The following is a 20,187-nucleotide window of genomic DNA, read 5'->3' as shown; positions in this document are numbered from 1 at the left end:
CATTTTGTCAGGGCAGTGAGAACCAAGGGTTCCGCAGAAATGTACAGACACATCGAACTGTCTTTATCCTTGTCACTAATGGTTTTAATTTAGCCCTTCAAAACCACAACCGTGAAGATGGCCAAGCGTGTTTTCGCTCCTGCCTGGTCTCCCATCTCATCCTTGGGCTGCTGTGTTCATCCTCGCGCGGCCCTGGGGTCGGGCAGCAGCGTCGTCAGAGAGGGTCCAGCTGCTTGTCTGTCGGCCTTTCTCCCTCTTCCCGCCCCTTCCAGCCTCACCTGTCCTTCCTTGGCTCTGCTGTACCTTGCCTCAGGTCCCTCTGCACCAGACGACACCCCCTGCCCAGCTTAGATCCCAGGACATCTGGTGTCCGTCTCCAGAGATGATCTTGCCACCTCTCATGGCCCCTTCCCCTCGGCGTTCTCACCACCAGAGCACCTTCCTTTGGTATTGAAGTGCGTGATACAGTGTCTTCTTTTGTGGGGAGATTTCTAAATGCTCGAATTATTTAGGTAGCATTTTAAATACATCACCTAATCCCATTAAAAAATTATGAGACCATATAGAGGAAAAAAGTTTTTCTTGGATTCAACTCCTTCCTAGTTTTTCTTTCTTCTTTTTGTCTTGGCTTTGGTGAAGCACCTATAAAAACTCTTCCAGTCACAGGGAAAGGAAGGCTATTTCTGTTCCCAGGCCATCACCGTCTCAACATCCAATCAAAGGGATGTCCTTGCAGAGACTGGTCTTGCCTCTGTGGCTCCACCGGACTCAGAGCTCAGAACTTTCCAGTTAGATGCTGCCTCGTAGATGAGAGACTCAGCTCCTTCCTCCTTTCCTCTTTCTGTCCTTCCTCCCTTCCTGCCCACCTTCCTCTCCTCTCTGTGTGTTCTGCTCAGGGTCCAGGCCCGCGCTGCCTGCTGGTGATTCAGCAATGAGTAAGAGGTTTTCGGCTTCAAGAAGAGGCCGTGGTGGAGCAGACGGAAGGGACATCTGAGAGGCTAGTCTGACAAATGCACTATCTCTGCTAAGTATAAAATGTGAAGGGGGCCCGGCTGAGGAAGCAGAGCAGTTCCCTGGAGGAGGGGTGTGTGTTCACAGAGAAAAGTGACCTTGAATGAAACCCCGAAGTTAGGAGTTTGTCAGGTGAGAGAAGGAGGGCAAGGAGGGCGTGGACTTTGGTGCCATGGGTCCTGGTAGGCCAGGTGGCTCTGTGTCAGGATGGGGAGAGAGGGGCTGGTGTTTCAGCATGTATGGTGCACACACACCCTTCCAGGTGTTTAAAAATCAGTTTCACATTAGCATATGCATGAATATAGCTGTAGGTGCATCCAATTATATTCTAGATTTTCTGGCCTAGTAATTTGCAGGTACTTTTCATTTATCTGTGATGCTGGTAAAAAGATGTTGTGAGTTTTAGATGGCTTGAACTTTTTCCTGTTAGATTTTGAATTTGAAGGTAGTTCTATTATGTCAAAATTGGAGTTTCTGTACCAAGTCATCACAGAAGCACGTGGTTTTCTTCCCCGAGTGGTGGATTTCTTTGTTGTTTTTCACCAGCCCCCTGAAGGCAGTTCCTTCCCTCAGTGGACTGATTGAGCGCCTCTCACTGGCTGAGCAGCGGGAGAAAAACAGAACTCACGGCCCCTGCTCTTAGGAGAGAGAGTGATCAGTGGGTGAACATGGCCGAGTGTCTTCCAGGGGCTGTACTGACGACAACTTGCTGAGGGAGCAGAGGAGGGCCCTTCTCCTGGTGCCAGTGGGGACAGGTGGCCGATAGGGTCACAGATCACGGGGGTTTCTCTGGAAAACGAATCCTTGCATGGAGCCTTGGAGTTCAGATGGAAGGTAGCCTGCTAAAGTAGCTAGAGGCCAAGGGAGTGGTACCCGAGCAGAAGTAAAAAGCACAGAGACACGGTACACATGCGGAACTGCTTCTCTGGGCAGGCGTGGAAGCTGGGCGCGGAAATAGTAAGAGGTGGGTGGCCAGGGCCAGACCACGGAGAGTCTTGGGTGATGGGTGAAGGAGTTTTCATGTTATTATCAAGTCGTGGGGAGTCATTGAGAAGCAAGGCGAGAGCTAGTGGTGGGGGGCCTGGGGGTCACACACACGTGTTGTTCTGGCAGAGCGAGGCCTGTGGTGCAGGGGTGGGGAGGAGAGGTGCTCCCCGGGGGGGCCTGCTGGAACGGTGGGGAATGCCAGGGGAGTGGATGTTGTAGGAGCCGTGGGCTACCACTCTGCGGACAGAGCGCACGGAATGGCCCAGGTATTTAGAATGCATATATTTTAACTAAACATCTAAAGTAAATCCTAATAATGTGCATTTCAGACAGTTAACCTCGAGTGCTGAGCACAGTGTGATGCTAACTCTGCCAGCAGGCAGCACGGAGACCACCAGGGAGGGTTCCCGAAGGAGAAACGCAAAGCCCTGCCCCTTTAACTTGACTTCATTTCTCTCTCACAATGACAGGATGGTTCAGCAGTTCGCTGTGGACTTTGAGAAGAGAATCGAAGGTTCGGGGGACCAGGTAGACACCCTGGAGCTCTCCGGGGGTGCGAAAATCAATCGTATCTTCCACGAACGCTTTCCCTTTGAAATAGTGAAGGTTGGTACCGACGCTACTGTTTCCTGTCCCGTGTCACTTCGTTCCCACACTGTGTTCTCCATCACGTTCACAGAACGTGGCAGAGCTGGTCTGGGACTAAGGCGGTGCTTTGAATGAGAAAGCCTTCACACTCAGATGATGACGTTCAGGAGAGAAACATTTCTTACCGGTGGTCCCGGTGTTATTTCATGAGACCTGATGACATTTCAAATTATCTCAGCAAACACTAATTGCGTTCCTATGACGTTTATTTGTTGTCCAGTTAATTTAAACATATTTCTTGAGCACGCACTCTGTGCCAATGTTCTAAGTGCCAGTGATCAGGACAGAGACACTGTCTGGTGGGGAAAGACCTGAAATGAACAAATCGACAAAGTAAGAAGATCTCAGGTGTTATTATGTAATATAGTGAGCGGGTGGGGGAGGGTTGGGGGAGTCACTTTTGGTGGGACGTTCAGGTGAGGTGTCTCTGAGCCGGGGACGTTGGAAACAGGACCAGAATGGCATGGAAAGACCAGCTGTGGGCGTTTGGGGGAAGGCGTCATTCGAGACAAGCAGCCGAGAACAGGCCCCAAGTGAGCGCCTGTACGCTGGTGACGGGCAGGGGCTGCACCGGGCTGACGCGAGGAAGGAAGTGCCCACGAGGGTGGATTTGTGATTTTGGAAGTAGGGTTCACAGGGTTTGGAGTGAATCTGGGGGACGCAAAAAAGGGAACTTTCAAGATGACTCCTGAGGTCTTGGCCTGCACAGCCGAGCAAACGTGTGTGAGCACGGAGCCCGTTCTGTGCGAGGCGCTCAGCAGGCAGCTGAGTGGTTCAGGGACTGGGCTGCTCCTGTCTTGGCGTGGGAGGCAGATGGGTAAACAGAGAGTTCCATTAAAATGTGCTAAGCACAGTGATAAACTGCAGCCCAGGGTGCTATGGAAACACCACCCCCAGACGTGAATCCCGGCCCGGAGTGTCCGGGAGCCTGGCTTCCGACATGAGCCTGGAAGGATGAGCTGCTTGTTAGGCAGGAGGAGGTGAGGGAGGGGGAGGTTACTCCAGACAGAAAGGGAGGTCGGGGAAAGACTGACCGCGGAGCCCGGGCGTGGGCCGGGAACAAAGCCGCCCACGGTCACGAGGATGGACGGTGGGGCTGGAGGGGCCGAGCCTCGGGGGTCGGGGGCTGAACCCAGTGTTCTCTTGATACCCTTCCAGGACTAAGCTCCAGGACACTTTGCTCCTACTTCCAAATAAATTTCAGGTACCTGGTAACTTCTGGGAAATTTTTACACAGCCATCTATCCCGTATAGGATTGGTGAAATATTGTTCATTTCCTCCCAGAGAGGCCTGGAACCCAGGTGGTTAAAAGGCCAGGGAGAAACGACAGTCATTGTTCACAGCACAGCTGGGCCGCTGTTGCCTGTCAGGTGACACTCTGATTTATGCATTTGTCTGTGAATACCGTTCCTACATTTAGCAAAAGAATGAAGAATTATAGCTTTCAAACGAACGGTCAGATTTATGACCAGAAGGCATCCTTTATGCACAGCATTCCCACCTAGAAGAGAGTTAAAGTCTGCAGCACTGAAATAAAACTCCCAGAAATCCCTGAAGTTCTCTGTTGCCTTGAACTCGACATACACAGATGTTTTGACCATCTGGGTTTAAGTCGGGGAAGGCACGAGCATCCATTCATTACTAATGAAGTCAAGTTATTCTCATTCTTTAATATTTCATCGTATTAGGGGAACTAAGTATCATTAACTGTGGCTCATTTTATATCTGCAGATGGAGTTCAATGAGAAAGAACTGCGACGAGAGATAAGCTATGCAATCAAAAATATACATGGTATCAGGCAAGTGGCTCACATGTTCCTTGTCTTTGGTTCTGGCTGCTGCAGGAAGATGAATGTTTATAAATGGCCAGTGAAGGAGCCTTTACACGGTCTGAGCCCGGTGGGGTCCAGGGGTGGGGGGAAGGAGCAGGAAGTCCTCGTTTGGGTTCAGCGGTCATCGCCTGTATCGTCACCCTCAGTCTTTCTCAATTAGAAAAACAGAAACCCTTCTGCACTCACAACTCTGGGCTCGCACCACCAGGACCCCTGTCCTCCAGAGCCTTCCATCTTGGGGAGGGGTCCTGGCAGGCCATCCGTCGTCATGACTCACATGGGGAGGGGACAGAGTGACCATGGCTGGCGTCGTGGAGCAGGGTTGGGAACAGTTAATGAAGGTGGTAACTTTGGAGTTGAACCTTGTCTGTTTAGAGGACAAGAATGACTTCAGCTGGCAACGGTGTGCTGTGTGCGTGTCTGTGTGTGTGCGTCTCTGTGTGGTGAGTTTGTGTGTGCGTATGGGGTAGGGGGCAATGCAATGAGACGGGGGAGGATGGAGCGTGTCGGGGCTGGAGGGTGAAAGACAGGACGCACGAAAGGAGCGCTGTGAACGCAGGCAGAGGTGGCAGCTGTAGCTGTGGTCACGGAGCAGGGGTCACGCACTGACTGCAGGTAGGAATGTGGACAGGAGAGCAGAGGGCATGGGTCTGGGAGTGGCCCTTGTGCCTGGACTTAACCCTGTACAGAGTGGTATCGTATGCGTTGAGTTTCTTTAAATAACTGATAGGGAAAAAGGATTTAAAACGCACATTTCCTGACTTCATGGAGCCTACGCAAAGGGCGATGGAGCACGTGGTAGTTGAGGTGACCTCAGTCAGGGTGACAGGACTTAGGTGGCTGGCTTCACGGATTTTCCCGTGGGAAGAGAGCGCCCCCTGACTGTCGGCAGTGGTGTCCCTGCTTCAGCTGAGTGTGCCGTGTGTGTGCTACGTGTGTGTGTGTGCGCGCGCGCACACGCTCTGCATACACAGGGCCAGGCAGAGACCCTCTGGGGCACTTGACCATGACTATGAATGTGGTGGGTGGTTTTCCGAAGGAGTCATGACATTTGAATTGGCTGCCGTTTTAAAATGGAGACGATCTCTAGGTACGTCCGAGTTCACCAGGGGAAAAGGAGGAAACATCCGCGGGCACACCCCGTGCCTCTCGCCAGCCGCAGGCCGCGTGTGAGCTAAAGCTCCCCGTTCACCCGGCCTCGAATCCAGACTGCATCTGCGGTGGAGCTGCCTCGTGCTCTGTAGCTGGGCAGGGCTAGCGTTTGAACGTGCCTGTCGGAGCACAGTTGGGGGTCACAGAGCATTTGTACTTAGCCAAATCCAGCACTTCCCTTGGCTTTCAAAGCTCCCCGTGAGTCCATGTTTGTTGACCACCGGCTGCGAAGCTCAGCAGTTCAGGGTAGATTTCCGGTCTGCGTGCTCACCAGTGGGGGAGACCGCTTGTCACCGTCCTGCAGTTGATCTGCCCGTAAGGTGATGCTGATGCACTTAGGACAGACATATGAGTGGCTTACTTAGGCCCCAAAGGTCATGTGTGAAAAGCATTGTTCCCAGTTGATCCTGTTGGATGTTTGCAGAATGGAAACCCTCCTCGCTGGGCCCTTTGTTCTGCAAACACTGAGAACCGGCGAGGAGCCCGGGAGGGAGACAGTCCTGGTGGGCAGACACAGAGGAGTGCGATGGTCACCTGTCCTACCCCAGTAGTAACGGGACTGAAACTTGGGCCGGACCACCGCCGTGAAACAGGGTGTGGAGGTTTGGAGGAGGGAGGCCTTGGAGGCCGCCAGGCAGGGGTGGGCGCTGTAGGAAGTGGCGTTTTGATCTGGGCCTGAAGCACAGGTGGGATGCGGATGGGCCAAAACTCGGGGGAGGCCAAAGTGAACGCCACAGACGAAGGCAGAGAGATGAAATCCTGGTGTGAGTGAGTTTGTGGAAAGGCAGGTGGTCCGCTGCGGCTGAAACACAGGGTGCACAAGAGGAAGGAGGAAAATAAAGGAGGGTGGGGTCGGAGGGGGAAATTTTAACGTTAGACTGAGCCATGCTAGTTTTATTCTATATCCAAGCCGCAGTCTCGTATGATCACTACGGTTAGAATAAAGCAGACCGGAGTGTGCTCGGTACGTGATTAGGAGGGACATAGAGCAGAGCTGGTTCAGGAAAGGAGTGTTAAAGGAGTCCCCTCCCACCCCCCAAGAGACCCGTAGAACCGGGTGCTGAAGGAGAGAAGTTAAGTAAGGGGAGGCGAGAAGAGACAGGGAGGACGGTCTAGGAACAGGGAGCCAAGTGCGGTGCCCATGTTACCGAACAAGAGGAGGTCCGAGGGAGGGGCAATACAATATTTGGCCCACCTAGGGATGCCCAAAACTGCTGTACAACAGGGGCCCCTCCCAAAAACCAAAATACTAAAATCTACTGGGCCCTTCTGTCCGCCGCCAATTGGAAACACATCTCTTAATGCCAGAGATTTGTGAAAAGGAAACAAAATGTTTATTTAATGCTATTCAGGCCTAATGCCACCACTAAAATATCAAAGTCCTTTAGGTTATACACCTACACCCACACAGTGCTCCCTTCCCTCTTGTCCCAACTCCGGGTACCGTAAATCAGGAAAAGAGCACACGTCTGTGTTGCAGGCCGCTGGCACCGTCAGCTGTGTCACTGTGCAGGATCTCGAGTTAATCCAAAGTACTGTGGTAGCCTCTCATGGTCCACTGGCAAGAGTCCTTTGTACCCAGTTCTAGTCAAAGTCTCTGTTGCTTTTCAGGCCCCGCAGCCAAAGGGGGCACCCCAAAGCCGCGTGGGCCTCTTCTACCAAAGCTGCAGGAGTCCGCACTCCACCAAAAGCATGTGGCTGTCTTCTTCACCTGGCTGCAGGGATCTCCATTCTGGCCAAGCTGCGTGGTTTTTCCCTTTCACCTGGGAAAGAGGGGGTCCACACTCCGCCAAAACCACGTGGCTCCCTCTTTCACCCCACCAACAGGGGGTCCTCACTCTGCTGAAACCGCGTGGCTCTCTCTCTCTCTCATCTGGCCAAGCAGGGACCCTTCGTGTCCTGGAGCCAGTCTTTTCCAAGCTCCCACCCAGGCCATCTCGCTCAGGAGCGCAGCCCCTTGTTACATTCTGAGTCCAAGCCCTTCTCACTCTGGAGAGCAGACCTCATTACCATCTCGAGTCCCTTCTCACTCAGGAGCGCAGCTCCTAGTTCCATCTTGAGACCTCCCAGTTCCATCCTGAGTCCCTGCTAGTTCCTTCTCTCTGCTAGTTCCTTCTCTCTGCCCCTGCTACTCCCTTCTCTCTGGCTCCAAACTTGGCCACAGCTATTTAACATATCTATGAAACCAGTTAAAGGTTATAGATATGTTAAATAACCATTCCTCCAGAGGTTAGCTCCAAAACTGTTGCTATGCAAAATAGCTCTCAATGGCCTGGCTCCATTCTTTCTTCCCCCTGTGGGGGGGGGGGTGAGGACATCTTATATGTCTCTCCAATATTTCTATACACTTTGAATTCTGGACACCCTTCCAAATCCCTTTTTTTTGGGGGGGCCCCCTGGCTGCACCCTGTATCACCCAGAGCTGCCGGGACGGCCGATGCTCGGGGCCCGGGGTCCCTCTTACTAGCTTGTCTCCAGGGACCTGTTGTTTGAATGTGAGTAACTGTCTTTCACGTTCCACGAAGCACACAAACACACACAAACACGTCTGCTTTCCCGAGCGCCCGCACAGCACAAGACAAGCATCGTTACCATACTCACTGGAACTCGTCCTGGCCCAATGAAAAAGGCACTTTCCGTTTTGGCTATTGTTTGTTATTTAAAAACTCAGTTTCGCCATCCTGGGCCCCAGGTTGGTGTCATTTAACCGCTTTGTCCTCCAGCTCCCCGGGACCTCGGACGGGGGGTCCACCGAGCTCACGTGACACGGCCGCCCAGTCGCGTTAACGGCGGCAGCATTTAAAAGTGAGGACCGTTTCTGCCCCGCGCAGGACAAGGGAGGGTTGCTTCTGGAACACTTCAGAAATGGGAGTGTCAGTTGAGGATCCCATTTCTGTTCCCGTTTTCTCCTCTCCCACTGCCGTGCGGCTGAGGAACGACACAAATTACAGGCAGTCGGGCCAGGGAGTGTGCCGTGTAAACATTTGGGGAACTATTTTTAGGAAATGCTCATCATCTATAGAACAGAATCTACCATGGAATATATGTATTAAAGGTATCCTTACAAATGCTACTGGGGCGAGAATAAGTCACGTCGTAACTTTTAAACTGGGGTGTTACAAGCTTTCTTCCAAGTGGCCTGCCAATCAAAACACTTCCGGACCGGTACTTGGTGGTACTCACTTCACGAATTTGACGTGGGCTTTCCTTTTTACGTGCAGGACAGGGCTGTTCACCCCGGACATGGCCTTTGAAGCAATAGTCAAAAAGCAAATCGTGAAGCTGAAAGGGCCTTCCTTGAAGAGCGTGGATCTGGTGATGCAAGAGTTAATCAACACTGTGAAGAAGTGCACCAAAAAGGTGAGCTCGAATCACTGGACTTCCGGCTGGTCCCTGGTTGGTTCACCCTTCTTTCCCGTCCTGCCGCACGCCCCCCTTGGCCTGGCCCCGCTCCCCCACTTTGTCCCCACAGGTGGTGTGTTCGCTCGCGGGGAAGCTCTGGGAAGAGCATGAGCGGGAACTGATTTCCTGAGAGATGGCATGTTTGTGCCACCGTAGAACCGTCGTCCCCAGCATGTCATCAGTGGCTTCCCGTGGCCTCCACAGGAGCCACGTTAAACCTCGTGCACTCTCGTACAGCCACTTTGTTCATGGCTTTTGCCCTCATTTTCAGTAATGATTTCATGGAGGAAATAGGGACCATGAACTTGAACTTCAGTTTCCTGCCCTCTCACCATCCCCGCACTTGCTGGTGTCGCCTACCACGCCCGCGCCTCTCTGTCTCAGTGGGCGCGGTACCCTGGGCTCCAGTCTGGGCTCCCACCTCCTAGGAACTTACTTTCTGATTTTCCTCTTTCTTCAGTTATCACCTTCTCCATCACACTAAAAAAAAAAAACAAACGAGTGTATAAATCCACATATGTGTCTTCCAACTTAAAAGCAGTAACACGTAACAAATACCTGCCTCTTGTCCTGTTCCTCTCCTTTATGGGAAGCCTTTCTGAGAGAAGAAGTAGTTTATACTTGGTCTCTTTACTCTTTCATGTCCAGTTAATTCTTCAACCATCTGAAATTTGACATCCACCCTCCCGCCCCTCTGCTGAAATAATTACAGGGTGGGGGTCAGCCAGAGGCCCAGTACCCGATCTCATGAACAGACACTCTTATTCCTGTACACAGTAATGGACACTATTCCACTCTCTCTCTGAAGCTGACCCCTCCACGGTCCTCTTCCATCTCCTTTAAGAGTGTACTCACCTCCACCTGCCTCTGCCCCCGGAGTCCTGCGGGGCTGGCTCCTGGTTTTCTCCTCCCGTCACTGACCCTGATCCCGGCGGCTCATGTCTCCCGTGGTCCAGCTGCCACTTCAACTATTCCCCACTCCCAAACCTACACTTCCACTCCAGCCTCCTTCCCGAAACCGTCTTCTCTAGTCTCCTGCAGCTGCTCTCTTCTTGGAGGCCCCAGACAATGTTATTTTTGTTCTTGCTTTTTTAAACTAAGTGGGTCCCTTGGCCTCCTCCCCGATCCTTCTACCTGCAGTGTGGTCATCCTCAAACTCTTCCTCCCATAGCCGTCGAAGGGGCCCCTTCGACAATACACATGTTGCCGCAAAATCACTCCGCGGCCCCTCGCACCGTGAGAAAGTCCGATTCCGTCGTGGTCACGTGTACTTGCACTCTCTGGTCTCGGAATACTTCCGCAGCCTCATCCGTGGTCACTGGCTGCTCGCTCGGTGGCCCACGTGGCTCGCACCATCCGGACGCGTTCCTGGCCCTTAGCCTTGCCCATGCGGTCGGTCCTCTTGGTTTAGAATGTCCCCTTCCCCCTCCAGTCCTCATCTGCCATCTTCTCCCATTTTTAAGATCCATTGCAAGCATCGTCTTCTCCCGGAAGATCTTGCGGTGGGGCATCTGTGCGTCCTCTCCGGCCCGTCCTCACTCGCTTCTTAGGACTCACTTTGGCGCCCGGTGTTTACGCCATCACAGCACCTGTGATGCTCCATTGTGACTCCTGTGCTATTTGTTTGGGGGGGGGGGGCGCCTCTTCTTGCTGATTATAAGCTCCTTTAATTTTTTAGTTAAAAAAATTTTTATCGAACGTATTGCGGGTGACATGGGTTAACAAAATTGTATAGGCGTCAGGTGCATGATTCTACAACATGTCATCTGTATAGTGTACTGTGTGGTCACCACCCCGAGTCAAGTCTCCTTCCGTCACCATTTACCCCCCTTTACCCTCCTCTGCCTCCCTCACCCCCCTTTCTATCTGGTAATCACCAACTGTTTTCTGTGTCTGTGAGGGTTTTTTTTAAAGATTTTATTTATTTTAGGGAAAGGGGAAAGAGGGAGAGAAACATCAGTGTGTGAGAGAAACAATCAATCAGTTGCCCCTCTCTCGCACATGCCCCAAACCAGGGACCAGCAACACGGGCACGCTCGTACCCTGACTGGGAATGGAATTGGTGACCTTTTGCTTTGCGGGCTGATGCCACACTGGACAGGGCTTTTTCTTTTTTTCCTTTTATAAGCACCTTTTTGAGAGGAGCTGTGTCTTTTATCTTCTTATCTCTGGCACCTACTTCAATGGCCAACCCTACATCAGAGGCCTTCTACAAATACAAGTTAACCATTTTAGATGTTCAAAAGAGAACCCCATGCTAAAGACATCTGTGCTTAGATTTTAAAGAATATTTTCATCCTTCTTTTTAAGTTGAACATTTGGACAGGTTTTCTTTCACATACCTGTCTATCCTCTTTCCTTATTCCTCATTTGGATGTTCTTGTTTTTGGCTTTATATTTATCTTCAAGTCCTTTTACTTCAAAACTGGTCAATTAAAATCTTTTGCAAAGCAAAATAATTCTAATTAAAGTTGAGTATGCCAGAACTTTATTACTTGATTTCTTTGAACTTGAGCCATATACAAGGCAACCCTGTAACTTCTCATCCAACGCAGGAGTGTTCTGGGATTGAAAGGGGAGCTAGCAGTCCTTTCCCCAGAACAATAGGTGAACCAAGACGGCCCCCGGCAATCCAGTGTTTGGTTCGCTCCAGCTGCCTGGTGACTGAGTGTATGCATCAAATTTACAACAGTATTTTCATGTTTGCTTCCTCATGTTGCATGTCTTATGTGCAAAAGGTTTAATTTCTTTTTCTTAAGGCACGTAAACAAACATCAGTGAAAACTGTGGGATGTATGTGTGTTCATTCACAAACACAGAGCTGGACTTCCAGCGTGGGGGCTGCACTTCCTCTGGGCTGCTTCTCATGGTTGTCTCGGGGGGCAAAGGGCAGTGCAGGGACACTGGAGCTCTGGGGACATCTCCACTCTGGGCATCAGCCCCCAGCCGCTGTTCCTCCCTCCTGTGCCCCACAGCGGCGTTGCAGGGGGCTGAGGTTCTTTGCAGGATGCACCGAGAGGAACACCTTGTGTTTTCAACCACAGTTTAGCAACGGTGCCGTTTGCTGGCCTCTTGGGAAATGCCATTCTTGCATCTCGACCATACCAATTAATTGATTTTTTCTCTCTGCTCATAAAAAAGAAAAAGCTTTGCAAGGAAATTATAAAAAAAAGAAAGATACCTCAGTTGACTCTCAGAAATACAGGGAAAGATTTTTCCATTACAAAGGGCTGTTGGAAGGGAGGCTGCGTTTTGTGGCCCATTAGGTGAGTAAAGATGTGGCCAGAATGCACCTACCTGCACTCATGCCTCTGAGGCCCCGGCCCTGGCCTTCCAGGCCTCCACCATCTCCCTGCTTCCGGCTCCGCACTCCTCCCAGGCTCCCTCCCCTCTGTGCACACTGGGCTCCTCGTTTTTTCAAGAGGGTGGGGTGCGTGGTGGCGGGGCCATTGCAGTTTTGTACCCGATGTGGGGAATGCTCTGCCTCCCAATGGCTGCATGGGTCACACACACACACTCATCCTTCTTCATCTACTGACCGAACTTTGTTTTTCTCTGTGGCACATGTGAGCACATGAGTTATACAGTCTGTGTCTGTTGCAGTTGTAGTTGTCGGTGGAGGAGGAGGAGGAAGGGAAACATACAGGGGCGTGGGAACATCAGCTCCCTGAGAGCAGGGACTTGGCTTGTTACCCTCATCCCTCTGTCCCAGCACCCTAGATGGCCAGGTGTTCAACAACAGTTGTTGAATGGCTAATTGAAAGAATGAATGTTCAGTTTGGCAGAAGCAGCCACTTGGGTAACTTGCCGTGAGCGCTTGTAGGAGGAAGCAGAATAGCTACCCAGCATCCCGCTCAGGTGGGGTCTCCCTTCCATCTGGGTAGATCGGATCTCATTCTGACTCTGTACAAAAAGACGGGCACCTCACCTCCTCCGGCAGCGGCGGAGGCGAACAGAATCTGGCGTGGTCTGTGTAGGGCGGGCGCCCCACATCGTGGGGCACGGTGCTCAGTCTCCAATCAGGCTGATTATGACGGTGCAGACATTTTACTGGGTATGTTACCAGGAGTTCAAGCCTGGGAGCTGGCTTTTACAGGGTGGAAATACAGCCTTTTTGTTGTTGGTACTACCTGTGTTTAAACCCTTGTTAAAAACAGATACAGTTGACATCTGTCACCGTATTAGGTGTTTTAGATGGTCAACATAATGATTCAGGATTTGTACGCCTGATGATATGGTCACCACAGTAGGCCTAGTTAATTAAGAATATTATTACCACACATAGTTACAAAAATTGTTTTCTCGAGTTGAGAAATTTTAGGTTCTACTCTCTTAGCAACTTTATGTATATACCATCCAGTATTAACTAGAGTCATCATCGTGTATATTCTGTGCCCAGAGTTTATTTATGTTGTAACTGGAAGCTTGTACCTCTGACTCCCCTTGTCCATTCTGCCCATCCCAGCCCTCCCTGGCCTCTGATACACCCCCCCATCTGTTCTCTGTACCTGTGAGCTTGGATTTTTTGTTTGTTTTTGTTTTATAGATTCCATATATAAGTAAGAGCACATGGTATTTGTCCTTCCCTGTCTGACTTACTTCACTTAACATAGTGTCTTCAAGGCCCATCCATGTGGTGGAAAAGGGAAGACTTCCTTTTTAGCAGCCACATAATATTCCAGTAATATCATCGTTTATTGTCACAAATCATTAAAGCATTTATGATCTTTCTCGTTAATTCTTAACTTATAATTTACCTTGGCCTCTGCTTTTCCTCTTTCTATTTTGATTTTTCTTTTCAACTGCCCATTAGTGTGTCTCCCAGAGATAAGCTTGGGAAGAGAGAGAAATCTGAGCGTTATCTTCAGGTGTTGTGTTGCTACCATGGCAACCCCGCCCAAGCTCATGTTTGGGCGTTTTCTGAATCATGTGGCAAGGTCACGTCTCCTCTGATTACCTTTTAGTTTTACTTTACCCGAGATTGAGCTTTTTGGTTTTTATTCCTCAGCATTCGCTCCATCACATGAGAGCTTTCATTTCTCTGCTTGAAGAAGTGGTCTGTGAGGTGCAGAATAGATGTTCATAACCGACAAGCCACAGGTAGTTCCCTCACACACCTCATCATTTCTCCTGCTGATTGTCGAACGTGTTTGAGCTTTAGCGATTTGGGATTCGACCACTGGGGGCAGGAGGGCTCACAGGATATCCTTCTTCCAGTCATTTGACCCAGTCCACCTGGATGGGGCCTGGCTTCCTCCACTGTCTGTCCCCTTCACTTAGGACTCCTGAGACTCCCATGCGCCACTCCTAAAATAGAAAACACCCAATAAAATGTCCCCCCATTTACATTTACCCTTGTGCGATTTCTCCAGCTCCTTTATCTTTGATCCCCTTTGTAGGTGCTTCCATTTTCCCTTTTTGAAAAGGTAACAAATGTGTCGTGCTCTGAATAAATACAACATCACGTTATCTACAACTAAAGGATTGTTAGGAATTGGGGGCAGGTTTAAATTCACAGAAGTGGCAAAAAATTATGGTATGCTTTTAGGAGCAGTAAAATCATTATTGCTAGTCAGTTTGTAGAGAATGGCCAACATTACAAGGTTCATAGCTTTTCGATCGAAACCGAGCCTGTATCTGTAGTTCAGTCAAACCAGTCAGCTCAAATCATGGGCATGCAAAGTGTTTTGCTCTGGTTTTTGTTTATTTTCCCAGCGCTGTTTGCTATGGAGCTGCAAGCAGGTGATCACCTGCTGACCCGGGTCTCTGCTCAAGGCAAAGTATGGGAGTCTCGCTGTCCCTCTCATGCCTGTTCCGAGGGAAACCTAACAGCATGACTGCCATAATCTGATTAATCAGTGGTTAATAAATTTAATAAGTGTGTAATTTTAATTTTATTGGATAGAAATATCTTTCAGGTGATTCATTTTTCCCCCTAGGGAAAAAGCGGCTCATGCTTAAAATTAAATTTGTATATCGAGGTCCCACCAACACAACTAAATATTACCCTAAATAACACTTAAAATGTTGGATTTTATTAAAACATGTTTTTATATGTATATTTTAGACATTCTGGGGCTGCTTTCTCTCAGGATGGGTACGATTAAATTTTTTTCTTACAGTTCTATATTTCAAGTTCAGATCCCTGAAGTCATGTATCGTATTATTTTTTTCATGGGCTCTTTCTTATTATTTGGGAATATTCAGTGTAATTTGATAAACTGTTTGGAAGTAATTTACCATTTGATAGATGTCCAGCATTGGGGACTCCTGTCACCATCGAGACAAGAAGTCCTCTGAGGCCTCGTCACAGCGCCTTTGGCCATTTTTCGCTTTTTAAAAAAATTTTATTTATTTAATTGGTGTTCAAGTACAGTTTTCTCTCTTTTACTCCCATCCCAGCCCACCCCCCAAGTGCTCCCCACCTCCCTCCCATTTCCACCCCCCATAGTTTTTGTCCATGTGTCCTTCATACTTGTTCCTGCAAACCCTTCCCCTTTTCCCCTGAAATTCCCTCCCCTCTCCCCTCTGGTCACTGTCCGCCTGTTCTCTATTTCAGTGTCCTTGGTTATATTTTGCTTGCTTGTTTGTTTTGTTGATTAGGTTCCTGTTAAAGGTGAGATCATATGGTATTTGTCTTTCACCACCTGGCTTATTTCACTCAGCATAATGCTCTCTAGTTCCATCCATGCTGTCACAAAGGGTAGGAGCTCCTTCTTTCTTTCTGCTGCATAGAATTCCGTTGTGTAAATGGACCATAGTTTTTGGATCCATTCATTTACTGATGGGCACCTAGGTTGCTTCCAGCTCTTGGCTATTGTAAATTGTGCTGCTATGAACATTGGGGTGCATAGGTTCTTTTGGATTGGTGTTTCAGGGTTCTTAGGATATCATCCTAGCAGTGGAATTGCTGGGTCAAAAGGCATATTCCTTTTTTGTTTTCTTAGGAACCTTTTTTGCCTTTTATAAAATATTTGTTTTCTGCATTCCACTGTGTCTGTGCAGTCCACCTGCCACTGCAGACGGTAAGGCTGTTAACCCAGCTGCTTGGACACACCCTGAGCGTGCAGTCAGCCTACATACACCCGGGGCCCGGGGAGGGTTTGTTCAGTGGCTGACTGAGGTGGAATAAAGTTAGAAACATAAAGTGATTATTGCCCGTAGTAAAGCCTCGATTCCTCGGTCCTGTATAAATCAACTGACCAGAACATTTAGATAATTAATAGGGGACCAAAGGTCTAGAGACGGCATCTTCTACATCCGTACTTTGGTGCACATGACTAGAATGCTGATACTTTGTAAACACATTTTTACAACTGCCGGCTTCCCATTGCTCATCCAGAGCCAAAGAGGTTCTTAAAAATTAGAATGAATGAAGTTGAGGACACTGACTGCACCTTTAGTAAGAGCCATAGAGGAGAGGCGAGGGAAGGAATGAGCAGTCAGGGTCAAGTGCGTTTTAGAACTAAGTCGGGGTTGTGCCCACTGAGCTAAGGAAGCGAGTGGCAGGAAGTTGAATGAGGAATTGCTCTGACTGTCAGCAGGACGTTCTGGGAGGTATTACGAGGACCTGGACGGGAGCAGTGCAGTACAGAGCCAGCAGTTACAAAGCCCATCCTCCTCCTGGTCTGTGCTGGCCTTTTACTTCTTTCCCGCTCACTGTCCCAGTTCCCTGCTTTGTCACTGCTCACTGTCCCCCAGTGTGCACAAACACATCTGCGGGCGGAGAATTAAAAATGAATGATCTCTGTGGTTCACGCAGTGAATCGCCATCATAGGCTGACAGATGAGACCCTGGGCTCCAGAGTTCAAGGGCTTGGGTTGGAATCCTGGACCCACCCAGTCTGAGCTGTTTAGCCCTGGGCAAGTTCCTTAACCTCTCTGTGCTTTGCTCTTCTCCTCTACAAAACGGGTGAATCATAGGATCTGTATTTTTTGACCGTTGTGGTTTTTGAATGAGGTTATTTCATGAGGCCCCTGGCCCACAGCCTGAAACCATCGTGGCTGTCACTTCACGCTCGTCCCGTCTTCCTCACCTCTGTCCTGGAGGGAGTGCTGGCTTTGGAGAGCACAGTGCTGCCTGGTGTCCATTTTCCGGCTTCTTTGGAGGGACGTCCCCTGCTGGTTTCCTCTGACTTCAGCTCACGGTGGTGCCTCTTCTCTCACTCAGCTGTTCTTTGGAATACCCACTCCTGCCTGTGGGATTGTCACGCATACGTACCTTCTATGGAACATCGTCCTTTAACTCTGCCCCTTTCTGTACTCACACTCGGGTCTGTTTCTCCCGACAGCTGGCGAACTTCCCCCGACTCTGCGAGGAGACGGAGAGGATCGTGGCTAACCACATCCGAGAGCGGGAAGGGAAGACCAAGGACCAGGTGAGGACAGGCCTCCCGGGCGGCCTGGTGGTCTGCAGCTCTCGGCCGTCCCCCGGGGCAAAGAAGTGGCTGAGAACACAAGCGCCAGTGTTTATTTTCACTCATGTATACATTTCATTCATGGGTTGCTATAGTAACATGTCGGGTATGTTAAGAATATAAACAAATCACAGAGTCTTGGGAAGGATGTGATTTAAAACGCAGTGGAGGGAGTTCCATTATTTTTCCTCGGCGCCCCATCGATCCTCGTGTGTACCCCTGGCATGTACTCAGCCTGCTTTGAAAACCACTAATCCAGAAATATGGCACATTGTTTCTTTAAGACAGGGTTTTAAAAAAACTCTTAATGGGCCCACAGGTGGGTGCCAGGGTAGTCGTAAACTCCTGACACCCTATGCACCAAGTTCAGTGTTCTGATTTTCTTTTTTTGAGGACAGTGGGCAAAGCTATTCGCCAGCTGACCCAGGAACCTTGCACCAAAAAAGAAAAACTGTTAAGAGCAGCTCTTTTACACATTGCACACTATTTTGTAAACGTATATGGTTCGTAAAGAGTAACCTTGAAATTACCTTCCAGTCCTCTGCGAATCCAAAAGAATATTTTCAAGAATATTTTCAGTGTGACAGCAGGGAGGGGACCCTGCCCTCAGGTCCCCCACAGCCACAGCACGTCCTGGCCGGTCGCTCTCTGACTGTGGTTTTCTCAGGATGACACTGGCACGCTGGCCTGGGTGGGCATCTCTGAAGTCCTCTAGAAGTTAGGATTCAAGATTCCGTGGTGCTCGGGTGACTTGGGAAGGAGGAGAGAGAGGACGGGGAAGAGGAGGAAGGCAGAGGAGAAGCGAGAGGCACACAGACCCCAGGGAGAGCTGTGCACAAGTAGCCGAGGGCGTGCAGGGCTGAGGCGAGAGGGCGGGGTTGGGGGGACCAGGCGGAGAGCTGCGCAGGAGGCCCCCTGCTCTGGGCGGTTGCTAAGTGACGCCAGTGGCACCCAGCTGTGTGCCTGAGCCACGGGGTTCATGCCACTCCTCTTTCTCCCCGTGCTTTGAACATCAGTGAGCCATAGTTTCCACCTGGTTTCCACCTTTCACGCCCTTGGAGGGCACGGGTTGGAAAGCAGGAACAAACAAATCAGTGTTAACTCAGGAGCCAGTGCAGTTGAGCTGCGGCTGGACCAAGGAAACGTACCTTCCAGTGTTGGCTGCACTCCTGACCTTAAGTAAAGAAGGTGATCACTTTAGGTTAGTGCCTTTATGCTGGAAAATTTGAACGGTGATATATCCTACTTAGCTCTTTCCTAAGAAATCAATGTTGTGGGCAAAGCAGTACCATCATCTTTGTGTTGCTACTTACGTGAGTTGTCAGCGTCTCCATCTTTCATGGCGTCGTCCTTAGGGTTGTGGGCTCCCGGTCCCCGTGGCCTGAGTTTGAACCCAGCCGCCCGTTTACTTTCTGTGTAAATGCACAAGCCAGTTGGCATCTTCACACTTCAGCTTCCTCGTCTTCAAGTGGGATGACGGTGGTACTTGACTGGCAGGCATTTGGTGAGGATGGAAGGAAGGGGTGCAGACCTGGCTGTAGCTCATCATCCATGTCGGTGGCGTTCCCCAAAGTGCTACAGCACACGGTCGGTCTGAGGAAGAATCGCTTTCTCAGTTCACGGGAAGTGGCCTTTCATATGCAACTGTGATGCGCTGGTGAACTAACGCCCTGAGAGGGGGCCCGGGGGTGGGGTGGGTGTGCCCTCCTGAGTGAGCTACTCTGGGGGCCTGAGGGAGCTGGTCCTCGCCTCTTCTGACACGGACCCCTGTGGCCGAGGGGACACAGCCATTTGCCCAGATGTCACATCTGGGTTCTGAGCTCTGTCCTCCGGGCCCCTGGGGTCACACGCTACTTCTGAAGTTACTGGCCGCAGTGAGCACTGTGCTCAGGCCTCTGTGCCAGAACTGTTTGAGGTGTTTTTGCAGTTTTGTTATTTTTTAAAAAAATACGATTATTACCAACTTCTGCCCTGGAAGCTTTGTGGGAAGAAAAATTATTCAAAAATTAAAAATATGGAAGCCCATAAATCTGCCCGTGAGTCTTTTCTGAAACAAAGGCCTTTTGAGTGTGTGTGCGTGCCTGCAAGCGTGCCAGGTGCCCCCCCACACACACACAGCGACGGCCGCCGCGGTCGGCTTGGTGGGCGAGGGCGGCTGCCGGGGGCTCTGCGCCTCCTCAACCCAACGGTCAATAGCTGCGGGCGGAAAAGGCAGGGGGCGACGCTGGGAAAGTGAAAAAATGAGGAAAAAATGCACTCTTTTCCTTTTCATCCCCCATATGTGACTTGGCTCTCTTCCTGGGATGGACACAGACTCCCAGTTTCCAGGAATCTGAATGAGAACAGCCACGGTTGTTCTGTTTTCCTGTGCTGCAGGCCAAGTCCATGTGCAAGAGCGTCCAAGACGTCCGGGACAGCTCTTGGCGAGGCTGAGGATTATGTAGATGTTTTGCTCTTTACAGTGGTAACAATTTTCTTATGCTGCAGTATCATGGCTTATTCATGCAGACTGCTGGCCAAAATGGATTTGGGAGTTTAACGTTTAACAGAGTCTGGCTTTGTTGCCGGGAGAATGGAGATAATAGCATGGACAATCCCATAATGATTATTCTTTCTAACACTCCGGTTTTCTTCATTAAGACGAGAAACAAAACTGTATCTCATGCTGTGAAACTTCTTACTACAGATGTGATGTTATGGGCCCAGTAGTGCCTGTGCCTTGACTTTGTTTGGTGGT

The 20,187-nt window shown here is 50.1% G+C and overlaps 1 protein-coding gene across 7 annotated transcripts in view; it reads left to right on the top strand.

Moving 5' to 3' along the window:
• Nucleotides 1–20,187, top strand: part of DNM3 (dynamin 3) — a 374,683-nt gene that overhangs the window by 110,088 nt on the left and 244,408 nt on the right. For all 7 annotated transcript variants that reach the window (XM_053659308.1, XM_053659307.1, XM_053659304.1 and 4 more), the window contains exons 8-11: nt 2,469–2,604; nt 4,379–4,446; nt 8,853–8,991; nt 17,325–17,411. In XM_053659308.1, coding sequence (XP_053515283.1) covers nt 2,469–2,604; nt 4,379–4,446; nt 8,853–8,991; nt 17,325–17,411 — 430 coding nt within the window. The remainder of the gene's footprint in view (nt 1–2,468; nt 2,605–4,378; nt 4,447–8,852; nt 8,992–17,324; nt 17,412–20,187) is intronic.

This window comes from Artibeus jamaicensis, unplaced genomic scaffold (genome assembly GCF_021234435.1).
Source record: "Artibeus jamaicensis isolate MK-2021 breed Jamaican fruit bat unplaced genomic scaffold, CSHL_Jam_final scaffold_625, whole genome shotgun sequence".
Lineage (NCBI taxonomy): Eukaryota > Metazoa > Chordata > Mammalia > Chiroptera > Phyllostomidae > Artibeus > Artibeus jamaicensis.
Note: the sequence above shows the minus strand (reverse complement) of the source record. Positions and strands in the feature narration are given on the sequence as shown.